The sequence below is a fragment of the Trametes versicolor genome (genome assembly GCF_000271585.1).
Source record: "Trametes versicolor FP-101664 SS1 unplaced genomic scaffold TRAVEscaffold_5, whole genome shotgun sequence".
NCBI classification, from domain to species: Eukaryota; Fungi; Basidiomycota; class Agaricomycetes; order Polyporales; family Polyporaceae; genus Trametes; species Trametes versicolor.
In genome coordinates, this window is record NW_007360325.1 from 1,081,606 (window position 1) to 1,092,510 (window position 10,905).

The 10,905-nt window shown below is 56.0% G+C and overlaps 6 protein-coding genes and 1 non-coding gene across 7 annotated transcripts; 4 read left to right on the plus strand and 3 right to left on the minus strand.

Moving 5' to 3' along the window:
- The first annotated feature begins 198 nt into the window (after positions 1-198).
- On the plus strand, positions 199-1,768 carry TRAVEDRAFT_71466 (uncharacterized protein). Its single transcript, XM_008039557.1, has 6 exons — positions 199-484; positions 563-743; positions 803-986; positions 1,051-1,154; positions 1,207-1,409; positions 1,463-1,768. The coding sequence occupies exons 1-6, from the start codon at positions 359-361 to the stop codon at positions 1,595-1,597; spliced, it is 933 nt and encodes a 310-aa protein (XP_008037748.1). The 5' UTR covers positions 199-358; the 3' UTR covers positions 1,598-1,768.
- A 209-nt stretch (positions 1,769-1,977) lies between these two features.
- Positions 1,978-3,843, minus strand: TRAVEDRAFT_147339 (endoplasmic reticulum-derived transport vesicle ERV46). The gene is made up of 8 exons (XM_008039558.1): positions 3,715-3,843; positions 3,612-3,654; positions 3,389-3,547; positions 3,046-3,332; positions 2,669-2,989; positions 2,538-2,615; positions 2,286-2,479; positions 1,978-2,227 (listed from the first exon to the last, which is right to left on the minus strand). The coding sequence occupies exons 1-8, from the start codon at positions 3,763-3,765 to the stop codon at positions 2,089-2,091; spliced, it is 1,272 nt and encodes a 423-aa protein (XP_008037749.1). The 5' UTR covers positions 3,766-3,843; the 3' UTR covers positions 1,978-2,088.
- A 224-nt stretch (positions 3,844-4,067) lies between these two features.
- Positions 4,068-6,890, minus strand: TRAVEDRAFT_166729 (vacuolar protein sorting-associated protein 45). The gene is made up of 10 exons (XM_008039559.1): positions 6,694-6,890; positions 6,442-6,637; positions 6,300-6,379; positions 5,873-6,100; positions 5,611-5,814; positions 5,237-5,557; positions 5,029-5,187; positions 4,733-4,971; positions 4,522-4,677; positions 4,068-4,444 (listed from the first exon to the last, which is right to left on the minus strand). Exons 1-10 carry the CDS (start codon positions 6,781-6,783, stop codon positions 4,186-4,188), a joined length of 1,932 nt encoding a protein of 643 aa, XP_008037750.1. The 5' UTR covers positions 6,784-6,890; the 3' UTR covers positions 4,068-4,185.
- A 225-nt stretch (positions 6,891-7,115) lies between these two features.
- TRAVEDRAFT_122660 (uncharacterized protein) lies at positions 7,116-7,524 on the plus strand (the record flags this gene model as incomplete). The annotated part of the gene is made up of 2 exons (XM_008039560.1): positions 7,116-7,308; positions 7,385-7,524. The coding sequence occupies 2 exons, from the start codon at positions 7,116-7,118 to the stop codon at positions 7,522-7,524; spliced, it is 333 nt and encodes a 110-aa protein (XP_008037751.1).
- Positions 7,525-7,696: 172 nt separating this feature from the next.
- TRAVEDRAFT_36796 (uncharacterized protein) lies at positions 7,697-8,590 on the minus strand (the record flags this gene model as incomplete). Its single annotated transcript, XM_008039094.1, has 4 exons — positions 7,697-8,022; positions 8,079-8,290; positions 8,340-8,393; positions 8,445-8,590. The coding sequence occupies 4 exons, from the start codon at positions 8,588-8,590 to the stop codon at positions 7,697-7,699; spliced, it is 738 nt and encodes a 245-aa protein (XP_008037285.1).
- Positions 8,591-8,933: 343 nt separating this feature from the next.
- TRAVEDRAFT_64457 (uncharacterized protein) lies at positions 8,934-10,553 on the plus strand. The gene is made up of 6 exons (XM_008039561.1): positions 8,934-9,015; positions 9,080-9,217; positions 9,276-9,296; positions 9,353-9,541; positions 9,596-10,306; positions 10,359-10,553. Exons 1-6 carry the CDS (start codon positions 8,941-8,943, stop codon positions 10,512-10,514), a joined length of 1,290 nt encoding a protein of 429 aa, XP_008037752.1. The 5' UTR covers positions 8,934-8,940; the 3' UTR covers positions 10,515-10,553.
- Positions 10,554-10,685: 132 nt separating this feature from the next.
- TRAVEDRAFT_t67 lies at positions 10,686-10,756 on the plus strand. Its single transcript has one exon. It is a non-coding gene; the product is annotated as a tRNA-Gly (tRNA).
- The last annotated feature ends 149 nt before the right edge of the window (positions 10,757-10,905 follow it).

Genomic DNA, 10,905 nt, shown 5'->3' on the forward strand with positions numbered 1-10,905 from the left:
TATCGCTCCTCTCGCTCTCCCTTTCTACCTGTCTTGGCGAAAATGTGCGATCTACAGTTACATATACCGTACGCGTCTGGTGACTCGATTATATCCTTGCTGCCGGTCCTTGGTGTTGAATAAGCTTTAAGCTTGATTAACATAATTAGCCGCCCTAAGTATTTCGATTCTCCAGTCGGCCAGACGCGGTCTCCCCGAGCCAGACGACCTCTGCACTCGCCTTCGTACTCTAGTCTCCATCCTTATACACCAACCTTCGCATAGATCTGGTGCTGGGGCTTAACATTATTGGCGACCTTGCGGTACAATCTCGACATCTTGCATAGAACTGCCGCTTCTCTGGCAATCTTGCCCCAGCATGCCTCTTCAACACAATGGCTACTCGGCGTATATCAAATGCGAGGGTAAGGAGCTCGAAGTATACGGCGTAAGTGTGGAAGATGAGAAGACTGTCAGCTGCTGGGTCGCAAGTGAGGACGGAAAGGTAACGTCAGTTTATCGTTGCTTCGTTGGCCCTGATGCTGATTAAACGTGAACGCCTGGTCCCTGGCTCCGGGTTCAGACCTTCTCCATTCACTGGGGCGACGATTCGTCGAAGACCTTCATGGAAGTGACGACACGCATTGATGGGCCCCGCGTGAATGTATATGCCCATAAAGCCAACAGGGAAGGCTGTTTCATCGGGGTGCGCGAGGGTACCGATAGAAGGCGAGAGTTGGTGTTCGTTCCGCTAGTTGTAACAGGTAAGTGACGGTTTGGTGTATACCCCCATAGTCGGAAGCACAATGATTTTGTATGACAGACGATGAAACCGTAGCGAACACCGGCGTGAACGAAGAGCTCGGTACCATACAAGTGGAACTCAGGCGTGTTGAGCGTTGGGAGTCCACGGAGAAAGCGGAACCTCGCCGATATAAGGGCGATACAGAGTTGCACAGAAGGACGGTCCACGAAAGGAGCAAGAAGGCTGGAGTCCACACGGTTGGGTGCGAACCCACGTCGGTTCTGGCTCGTGAGGCTCAGGCTTACCACCAGTGATCTGCCTTCAAGCTTCGGGAATTCGATATCCGCTCCCCTCAAGCGCACAGTTTCTCGCGCTGTCGGACGTGAGAAGGAGCCCTTTGTGGTATTCAAATTTCGTTACCGACCTCTAGGTGCAGCATGTACATAGTCTTGTTTCCGAAAGGATGCTCATCTGTGCTGTAGAACTCTTACGAGCGAATGGGATCGTCCCGCTTCCGAAAGGACATACACAGAGCCAGCAATATCCTCTAATGTCTCAAGACCTACTTGGAGCCGTAGATTCGAATACTCGCAAGCGGCGGCGCGACGAAGGTTCGGACGAAGCAAAGCCCAAGCTCCCAAAGCACGAAGTTGAGGACGACCGAGAGAACCTCATTTTCCTCCGAGTACGCTTCTGCTGGGCGCGACGCAGACCGGCACTGATGAAAACATCCTACAGGAACAGCTAGCGATGCTGCAGAAACGCGTTGAGGAGATGGAGGCTTCGCAGAAGTCCCGGGAACCGGCGGTCAAACGCGAGACCTCTCCTATCCGTGTTCCATTCTCCGGCCCTGAGGTCATTGATCTGACCTAGCAAACGTCTAGCCCATATGCATGTTCCGCTCATATCTTATAATTCCAGTGTAAAATCACCTCCCTCGTAGGTCGATTGCTGAGTAGTCTACGTGTCTCACGCTATTCCTCCCCCTTGATGTCGTGTCTTCCACTACAGCCCACCTAATTGTCTAATATACCTGTTTTAAGCGCGCTTGCCATATCCCGGCGTACATCTTGCCGATACACTTACCCAGACGCCGCTTTTTGGTAGTGAACTCGGATGACAAGGAACAGACGCTTATTCATATAGCAGAACCCCAGAGGTGCGGCATGCCGCATGTGTACAGACCTGCAACATCCTTGTGACCACGTATTTCTTGGCCATTATTGTCTGCGGCCTCATAAGGCGTCAAACATCCGGAGAATCCACCTCGATTGCGCGGTATACGAGTACATGATCCAAAGGAAAACGAACGAGTGCAATGCGACGAGACGATGCAGACCAGCCACCACTATATAGGAAACAATTTACATGAGCTTGCCGTTTGTGTACCCGCCGTTCACGGGCGAGCTGTGCCCGGTCTTCTTCAGCGCCTTGCGCGTCGCGAACAGCGCGCTGTCGATCAGCGACGCGACGGTGAGCACACCGCCGACGATGGCGCATGTTCTGTAGAAAAGTAATTAGCGACTTTTAAAGGCGGGGACGGTGACGGGGGAGGACGTACGAGGTGAGGAAGTGTGCGAAGGACTGCCGTGTCTCGGCGTGGACGATGCGGAGCGGGGAGATCTCGTAGTTGAAGAACGCGCCGGGGATGCCGCCGTTACCGTGCGCAACGTGTACGCCGGTGGGAGTGTTTTCCTGCGAGCCCTTGTCCAGGTCACGCTCGAAGTGCGTAGCGCTGTACTGGTGAGTGTTGATCTGCAGATCCAGTCGGCGGTTAATGTGTGCCATTTCTATGGTAAATCCGGCAACTTACAGTCTTGCCGCTCAGGGTCCGGAACTGGGTGGCGACGACCTTGAGGAAGTACTGGAACATGTACTGCTGCTTGATCGTCTGCGGGAGCGATGTCAGTACGCATTCCCAGGCAGATGCCGCGTTATACGTACCCGGCCGGTGGTGCCGTCCAAAGGATTCGCAGCAATACCGAGGCGCTGCTTGAGCTCCTTGCCGAGCTTTGCCTTCGCCAGATCCCACTCGTCATCACCCTCGAAGGCGAGGTGGTGGATCGTGTGGGTGAAGTCGTGGCGGTTGCCATCCGTTTTCAGGTACGGCACAAGCTCGTAGAGGCTGTGAGAGCTCGTGCGGAACGAGCGACCGGGGGAGAGGTGAATGTTGCCAACGACCTTGTTCACACGTACACGACCAGCGATGTTGCATCCCTCGGTCGCCTGCTCCTTGAGCTTCTCGGACCAGCCCTCTTGCACGCACTATAAAACACCGTCTTGAGAACGAAAATTCGTGGGCTTGATAGAGAGGCAGTTACCTGCTCGATCGAATCTGGCCGGTTGAAGCTCCATCCACGGTTCACGTATGCCTGCCGTACGTCCTCGCATGTGTTACAGCAGCCACCCTCGGGCTCGACACCGCCGTAACAAGACCCGCAGTAGCCGCCCTCGCGCTGGCTGTTGATCTTGTCCAGGTCGTTCTGGAGCTCGGTGATGACCGTAGTCGGGACGGGGAACCCACGCTCGTCCATGCGTGTCTTCAGGATGTTGTGTGTGATGTCGGACTGGGTCTCACCGCTGATGTCCATGACGTCCAAGCTAAGCACTGGGAGAGTATGAGCAATCCTGTCCGCTGCGCACACGGGATGAATGTGTACTCACAATAGCAAGGCACGCGGGGGAACGTGACGTTCATGTTCACAGTCAGCTTTTCTCCTCTACTCCTGTCGACCACGATGGAGGTGTCGACATTGACGCGACGGTAGTCGAAAAATTCAATTGTTGTGAACGAGGTGATAATTGCCGCGGCAATGAGGGTCACTGTACGCCGGGCGCCTTCAGTTCCGCGGCGCTAGCGAATGACAGCAGATGCTAGTGAACTCACAGAGCGCGCCAGTCCGTGTCTTGACCTTCACGTCCTCCATCGTCTATGTTCACACATCAGACCCGACCTACGTGCAGAGCTGGTCACAGAAGCGGCTGCTGACCTTACCGAAGGCATCTACGCCCTTGAGGGCGCTCAAGAAGCCCTTTGCCATAGTGTCCAAGTGTCCGTAAACGCGCGGCCAGCAGAAAGAGGAGAAACCAGGAAGAAAGAGAGTCTAGCGGGGCGGTCCTCCGCAGCGGTGGTGGTGGTGGGTGTTGTCGTGAAGGGCAGCCAGGGCAGCGGACGTGGAGGCCGGGCCACGGACGCGTCCCGCCAGTAATTATGGGTGACCGGGGTGACGTGTCACCGCCACATGATCGAGCCCGTCGTGGCGCGCGGGGCAGGCGCACGCAGCAGCCACACTGCTGCAGCCCCGCGTGCGCATCGCGCGCCCCTCCATCCGACCATCTCCCAGAAATCAGCCGTTCCATGTTTCCGTACTCTACGCATGCAGCCCTTCCAGAACGAGCACTACTACCCCCGAGCCGTCGCGCACAATGTCCGACATCCCCCCGAGCCCGCGAGCCTATGCCTATGGCTGGGCCGCTATCCGGTCCACACCCTGCTTCACCTTCCCGAGCAGATTCCGCACGCCGTCCTTGATGCCCTCCGTCTGCAGGCTCACACCCTCGCCGCTCGTACGGTACACTCCTGGAGCGGCGCCGCCTAGGCTCACGTTCACGCCGCCGAGATTGAGGTTCAGCGATGGCGCGTTCGTCGCCGAGCCCGGCGGCGGCTCGTACACCGATTCTGGGAAGTTCGTAGCCGCGGTGCGGACCATGTCGAGGAAACTATATAGACGTAGTCGCAATTAGCCTTCAAGGTCCTCCCTCGATCAATCGAATCACGGGAGTGCGGGGGGACCCACCTCGAAGAGTTGTGGACGCAGGTTCCGCCGAGCAGAAGGCGCGTCCCCGCTGCCGCGGATGGCCCGCCGGAGGTTGCCTCCTGGTTCAATAGCGCGACCACGCGTGCCTCTGCATACGTTGTGCCGCCGATCATGAAGATGATGACGTCTCCGGGGCTGGTGCGGGGTACTATTTAGTAAAGCCCGCGACTCTAGGGTGATGCATGCTCACCGTTGCAGTCCAGCATTTGGACCCGCGCTGTCGAGGAAAGGATGTGTGGTGTCTCGAAGCCGACCCCTGAAGAGGTTCTCGAGAGTTTGTGAAAGATGCGGGGTATGTTGCATGTATACGTTCTCGACACCCTTGAGACCTTTCAGCGCGGAGCGGCCCTTGGCAAGCAGAGATTCCGCCGAGAACAGGTCTTCCTGGCGCTGATCCGAACCGGCGATGTTTAGAAGAACATATACAAGCTAGCACGAGCAAGAGTGAGCCTTTAGGAGTCTTCTCGGAGAAAACCCCGTGCTTACTTTCGCGTCTTCTCGCGAAACGCCGTTCTCCAGCATCAACGTGATGAGTGACGCTACATTCTGCGGTTGCGTCTTCTGGTACCGTAGCGCGTACAGCATGACCAAACGTAGCTTGTACAAGGTCTGTATTGCTGGATTCGCCACAAGTCCTTGCACACTCTAGATGGACTATCAGCATTTCCGCTGTGGCCATTTGTTTAAAGCTCACCCTCAGGTCGGCGCCGGATCCCGTCGCCAGGCCCTGTTCGACCTCGCCGAGCTCCAGCAGCTTGTCCCTCTCAACGAGCCGGCTTAGCTCGCCGACCAGCGCGACGTGCTTGCTCACGTTCCCGCCAAGCTTTCGGAACTCAGGGTACTCTTCGACGAATCGCTTCATGTCCGTGATCGAGTTGATCGTAGACGGATTGTGCGCGAGTGAGTGTGACTGGTACGATTGCACGTATGACTTCAGCGCCGTGCCGAGGTCACCAAACGTCGCCAGATGGTGTGCTTGGAAGAATGGGTCCGTGGTGGTCGTCAGCGTGACTTCCTTTCACGTATGTGAGATGAGCGTCGGGATATTAGTCAGATTAGACGACATACCTTCAACTCCGGTCGGATATCAGGCACCAGACTGAGGTCGACGCGCCCGTTCTGAACGCCCAGTAGCTCGTGTACCATTGCCTGGTATGTCCACTGAGAAAGAAGCGGCGTGACAGGATCGCCCCGTCGGTCCAAAATAAGGAGCAGTGGCGGTACTTGTGTCAACCGAAAGTCGAACAGCTGGGCCTCGGACTGTATGCGGTGCTGCCCTCATGCTCGTCAGTCACACCGCGAAGCACACATACCTGCACCAGCGACCTACCTGGATCTCGACGCCGAGTTTCTTCGCCATCGGGCTGCTCTTCTCGTACCGAATGACGGGCTTCTTCTTCAGGCTGAGCAGCACGGCGGTGATGCCCTGTACTGCGCGCTCGAGCGCCTTGGGGTCCCATACGTTCGGGCTGTTGCCATACAGTGGGCGTTCCGCAGCCGGCGCGTTGTTGAGTGAGAACAAGCATGGGAGGACGGGGGAATAGTCTGCAAAGTATTCCTTGAGGGTGCGCATGAGGAACGGTCAGAGAAGAACACAGGGGGAAATATGTGCAGTTCGGTAGCCAATAGCGCCCTTCCATGAGAGCCTACGGTGTGGCTGTAGAACGTAGAACAATATAACCTTCCCCGGACCAGAGCAGCTGTGCGCATTCGGGTGTACTGCAGGACTTGAGGGGAATGTGGACAATAACACTGACCTGTACTTCGCGAACGACTTCGTACTCGTCAACGTCCGCAAGGCGCTCAATAGCGGTCTTGCTTAGTATGTTGCTGAAGTCTATACCCACAGCGTGTTGAATAGTCGGCCAAGCCCACACGGGAGGAGGGACGCTCACTGACAGAGGTAGTATTCGCCGTACTTGGGCTCGCGCAGCTCCGCCTCGAGGGCCTCGAAGCTCTCCTCGCTCGGCTGCAAGAAACAGATGCACTTCATGTGTGCCATGCGTTCGCGTTTCTTATTGTCGATCTTGTCCGTAAGGTACACCTGGTGTGAGAGGAGTATGGACTGGGTCGCGGATAGCGAAACTATAGGTGTCTGTTCGCTAGCATGTTAGGGTGTAGCAGTGCACGAAACCTATCTTTGGGGCATACCGTATGGTTGTCGAGCAGGAGTACCTTCATGGAAGATGGTGTCGAGACCATCTTCGTTATGTAGGTCTCCACGGCTTTGACTACGTCCATGTTTGCGGGCGTGCCAGGGGGAGATCACTGGGTTACAGCCTGTACCGTCGAACTAGATAAGGCAGTCGCAGGTGTACACTCGTGGCAAGGCAGTCGCAGTGGATCAGAAGCGAGAGTGGGGAACTGAATGAGGTGGTGGTGGTGGTGGCTGTGGACGAAAGCTGCGGAGGCAGTAGTCGTGAATTCACGCGACGCGTCTCGGCGTGAGCGCGCCTCTCGACCAGCTTCCACCATGACATCGTTCTCCGCTCCAGACCACCACCGCTCGCAAGTACTGCTGCCACTTCATCCTCTGCCACCCTTCCTGCCACCCTTGCCTTGACCCGCCGTAAATGTCGTCGCAGGAGCAGTCCGCACCGTCCTCGTTCATGCGCGAAGAGCTCGAGCGCGCCCTCGCGGAGCACTCCTTTGCGATCTCCAGCTTCGAAGCAATGTCGTCGTCACCCCTCAAAGCGACCGCCCGAGTAGTTTTGCTGGAAGGGGATGCTGTCGTTGTGTCACTCACGAGCCGGGGGTATCAGGTACGTTGTTACACTGAGGATCGGACTGGCCCCTTGCCCGCTTCAGACTCACCCGGTGCAGCTACATAGTCCGTCCGAAGCACCCATGGATCCAGATCATGATGCGGAGACCATCTTTGAAACGATAGAGCAACTCTTGCAGACCGTCAGCCCTGGGTTTGAGTCTGCGCAAAGGAGTGCTCTCATGGCGAAATTGGAGTCGCTCTCGGACCTTGCTTAAAGTCGGTAAACCTGAAGTTGGCTTGACTATGGTGGTTCTGTATTAACCAACTTTGCTGCAACGTTACAGAACTCCCTTCATGCCGTGTTTGATACATTGGACCGCCTCTCACCTGGCTATTGTACAACTAGTCTACCCGCGAGGTATCATCTACTCGTCCTACGAGACGCAATCAAACATCTGCTGCGGCCGCCGCCTTGATGGAACCCGTCTCCCTACGCCTGCGCAATGCCTCTCGGTACGCTTCGTCCGTGAAGATGAAGTCCTCCGACCTCACTTTCCGTATCATTTCATTCACCCAAGCCCTCTCCTCTTCATCCCTCAAGCAGTTCGCCCACCACCTATCCATGCTGCTCCGAATCGTCTCGGTGTTGATTTGGCTGTTTTCACTCTGCTCAGCGAGCACAAAAAGCAGAAATCCAGCATTGAGCCGCTCGAGGCCAAATTCAGACAGGCACTTCAAAATCCGAGAAATACGGAGATTGTTGTGCGGTGCACCTGTGCAAGTCCACTGTTGGTGGAGGTTGCAGATCTAATAACAAGAAAGCACTTACGAGTGAGGTTGCGGTACCGCTCTTGCCAGTTGTCCGCTCGGCGAATTTCCCCGGTCTCAGGCGAGACGAGCTGCATGCCGTAGAAGTGTAGCATGGTGCTGTAGGAGCGCAGCAGCCGTTCCCGGACGACGAGATCCGTCTTCAGGGCAGCAAGCTCGTGCTTCTGCAAAGGCTGCGCCTTGTAGTTCATCCCGTACTCTTGCAGAGGGAACCTGGGCGGCGAAGTGAGCCTCTGCGCCACCGATAAAACAGATGACATACAGCCATTGGATGTATCCATGTTTATACTCAAGCTTTTCGTAATCCGTCTTCCATCTATCAGAGAGCTTACTATGCGCTCTACGATGCGCATTACTCAAAACCTACTGTTCGTGCAAGTCGTCGATCAAGAGATTGTCTGGTTTGCAGGGCTGTTTGTTTGTGTAGAATTCGAGGTTGGCGTTGAGACGGGGATCGTCTGAGATGTCGGGGTAGCCTTGTAGGAACTCCGTGATGTCTCTAGGGAGCGGCATGGCGGAAGAAAGACGACGAGTAGGATGACAGACGGCAAGTCCTCCGAGATTAGGGACAGAACGACGTAAAGACCAGCGGTGGCTACTTGGAATTCGAAGCGCGCGGAGCATGAGGCAGACGCGTCTCACACAAGCGCTTGTCGCGTCTTTAGCGCTGCCCGGTAACGTCGGAGTTACGTAGAGGCGGCTATACAATACCCTTTCGGGCTTTGAACATGCTTGCGGAGTCGTCAGTTTCGACAAGCCGTGGGAGTTACACGCGTCTGACAGCCACAACCGCGCCAAACGCGTCGAGGATGCTACTACTGTTCTTGGTCTAGTACGCCGACATGCCAGGACCCACAAAGTCCATGCCATCTGCCTCCTCCTCCTCAAATCCGGTATCCGATGCCCTTACAAGTTTAACACGAGCTGCCTCTGTAGCGGTGTGTATGTCTGTTCGCTTTCCTGAGTGTCGCACTGACGAGCTCGAACATTCCGTCGGATTAGTTCAATGCAGTACAAGAGCAAGCTCAGACAGACGTCGCACAAGCGCGAGCCGAACGCGATGATGCACTCAGGGTTGCACAAGAAGCTAGGCTAGACGCCAAGGACCTGGAACTGCGAGAGGAGGGTTGGAGAGCCGCGGTGAGTATGCCTTGCGCCGTTCATCTACTCTCTACTCACCGCTAGGTCTGTGGGGTAGCTAGACAAGTCTGACATGACGGTAATTGCAAACATACTTTCATAAGCCTTGGCGTAAACTCAAACCGCCCTTAACAGATCAAGCACCAAGCGGACACGATCGCACAGTTGCGAAACGAAGTGGACCAATGGAAGACGCAGCTCACACGTCTGGAAGAGTCTTCGCGGCAAGAGATTGATGACTGGAAGGAGCAATATCGCAGGGCAGAGCACGAACGAACCCGTCTCTCAGCCCGCATTGATGAGCTGATCACTGGCCAACTAGCGGTATGTATAGTTGATGCAACTAGCAGCGTACACCGCTCATTCAACCCGTTCCAGTGGAATGCTGCCGCACAAGTTTACACCACTCCATACGCCCCCCGAATCGCATATACCGACATCGCAGAAGCCTCTACATCATCGTCCGGCCCCAGGAGGGCGTCAACAGTATCCCACTCGCGCAGGCCGGTGGGCACCCCGCACGGAGGCGGCCGTGCACACCCAGACACCGACGGGGCTCCTTCCACCTCGCGCAAGCCCAGAGTAGCGGGCAGAGCGCATGCAGAGCGTGACCCCCAATCCAGGTCTCGCGGGGGCTCTCCTACACGCCTGATCACAGGTCGGCGCAAGGAGCAGGTCACCGTAGAGGTCCCGAGGGCTAGCGGCAGCAGAACCGCCCCCCGCACATCAATTGTGCAACATCCTTCGCCTCCGAGCCGGGATTCCCAGGTCTTTTCCGCACCGCGGCAGCAGGTCATTCGCCGTGTCACTGCGTTTGTCGACGTGAAGGAAGAAGAGTCAGACGGCGGGCTCGACGATCAGGGATCGGCACGCTCGGGCTCGGTGTATGAGCCTGATGACGTCCCGCCAATTCCGCCAAGCGGTAGACGGCAACGTGCCTCACAACCGACAGTCCGGAGGAAGAAAGTCCTGCCGGACTGGGACGAGGATGAACAGACACCAGACGTCGGAGACGATGCTAGCCAGTTTGAGGAAGACCCCGAGCCCGAGGACGAGGAGGAAGACGACGAGCTCTTGCTAGGCCCTAAGGTGTGCCTCACGTCTCTTCACTCATCCATAACGCTTACTCCTCCATCTACAGAAGAGCAAGCCGTCGGCTACCAACGCAAAGCAGCCGCGTGTACATGGTGCAGCCAAAGGGCAAGGGGCAGCAAAGAACCTGAAGCGCAAGCTTGACGCAAATACGAGTGTCTCTTCTGGAAGGGCGAGTGCTGCGAAGACAGCTAAGACTCGTTGACCGGCTCCTTGCGTTCGCCTCCCAGGACTCTGGATATTGTATAACAGACCGCATATCTTCACTGTACTTGTGCATCGAGTCGACTGTCGCTTCGTGCTGAATGTCGAGAGGCTTGCGCTATCATACATACCGCTCAAGTCCAATGATAGACTGCATATCACAATTACATATGCATTAATGGGGTAGTGGTAACCTGGGTCGTTGCCATCGACCCGCCGGGGGTTCGATTCCCCCTTAATGCATCGGTTGTTGGTGTAATCCTTTTATTTTGTGCAGGTTAATTTTCCACATGCCACACCATTGCTAGCCCATACTGATCCGAGGCTTTGCAACATTCAGTGACACTCTTAATAGTATTGAATACCCCTCAGACTCTCGTACAGTCGCTAAT

Excerpts from the sequence above, each read along its gene's own strand:
- TRAVEDRAFT_64457 (XM_008039561.1), top strand. The coding sequence starts at position 8,941 with ATGCCATCTGCCTCCTCCTCCTCAAATCCGGTATCCGATGCCCTTACA. Across the intron at positions 9,297-9,352 it reads TAGACAAGTCTGACATGACG|ATCAAGCACCAAGCGGACAC; the intron begins GTAATTGCAAAC and ends CGCCCTTAACAG. Across the intron at positions 9,542-9,595 it reads TGATCACTGGCCAACTAGCG|TGGAATGCTGCCGCACAAGT; the intron begins GTATGTATAGTT and ends AACCCGTTCCAG.
- TRAVEDRAFT_147339 (XM_008039558.1), bottom strand. The coding sequence starts at position 3,765 with ATGGCAAAGGGCTTCTTGAGCGCCCTCAAGGGCGTAGATGCCTTCGGT. Across the intron at positions 3,333-3,388 it reads CCCCCGCGTGCCTTGCTATT|TGCTTAGCTTGGACGTCATG; the intron begins GTGAGTACACAT and ends ATACTCTCCCAG. Across the intron at positions 2,616-2,668 it reads TGGACGGCACCACCGGCCGG|ACGATCAAGCAGCAGTACAT; the intron begins GTACGTATAACG and ends TCGCTCCCGCAG.
- TRAVEDRAFT_71466 (XM_008039557.1), top strand. The coding sequence starts at position 359 with ATGCCTCTTCAACACAATGGCTACTCGGCGTATATCAAATGCGAGGGT. Across the intron at positions 485-562 it reads TCGCAAGTGAGGACGGAAAG|ACCTTCTCCATTCACTGGGG; the intron begins GTAACGTCAGTT and ends CTCCGGGTTCAG. Across the intron at positions 1,155-1,206 it reads ATTTCGTTACCGACCTCTAG|AACTCTTACGAGCGAATGGG; the intron begins GTGCAGCATGTA and ends TCTGTGCTGTAG.
- TRAVEDRAFT_166729 (XM_008039559.1), bottom strand. The coding sequence starts at position 6,783 with ATGGACGTAGTCAAAGCCGTGGAGACCTACATAACGAAGATGGTCTCG. Across the intron at positions 5,815-5,872 it reads AACTCGGCGTCGAGATCCAG|CACCGCATACAGTCCGAGGC; the intron begins GTAGGTCGCTGG and ends GCATGAGGGCAG. Across the intron at positions 4,678-4,732 it reads CCAAATGCTGGACTGCAACG|CCCCGGAGACGTCATCATCT; the intron begins GTGAGCATGCAT and ends ACCCCGCACCAG.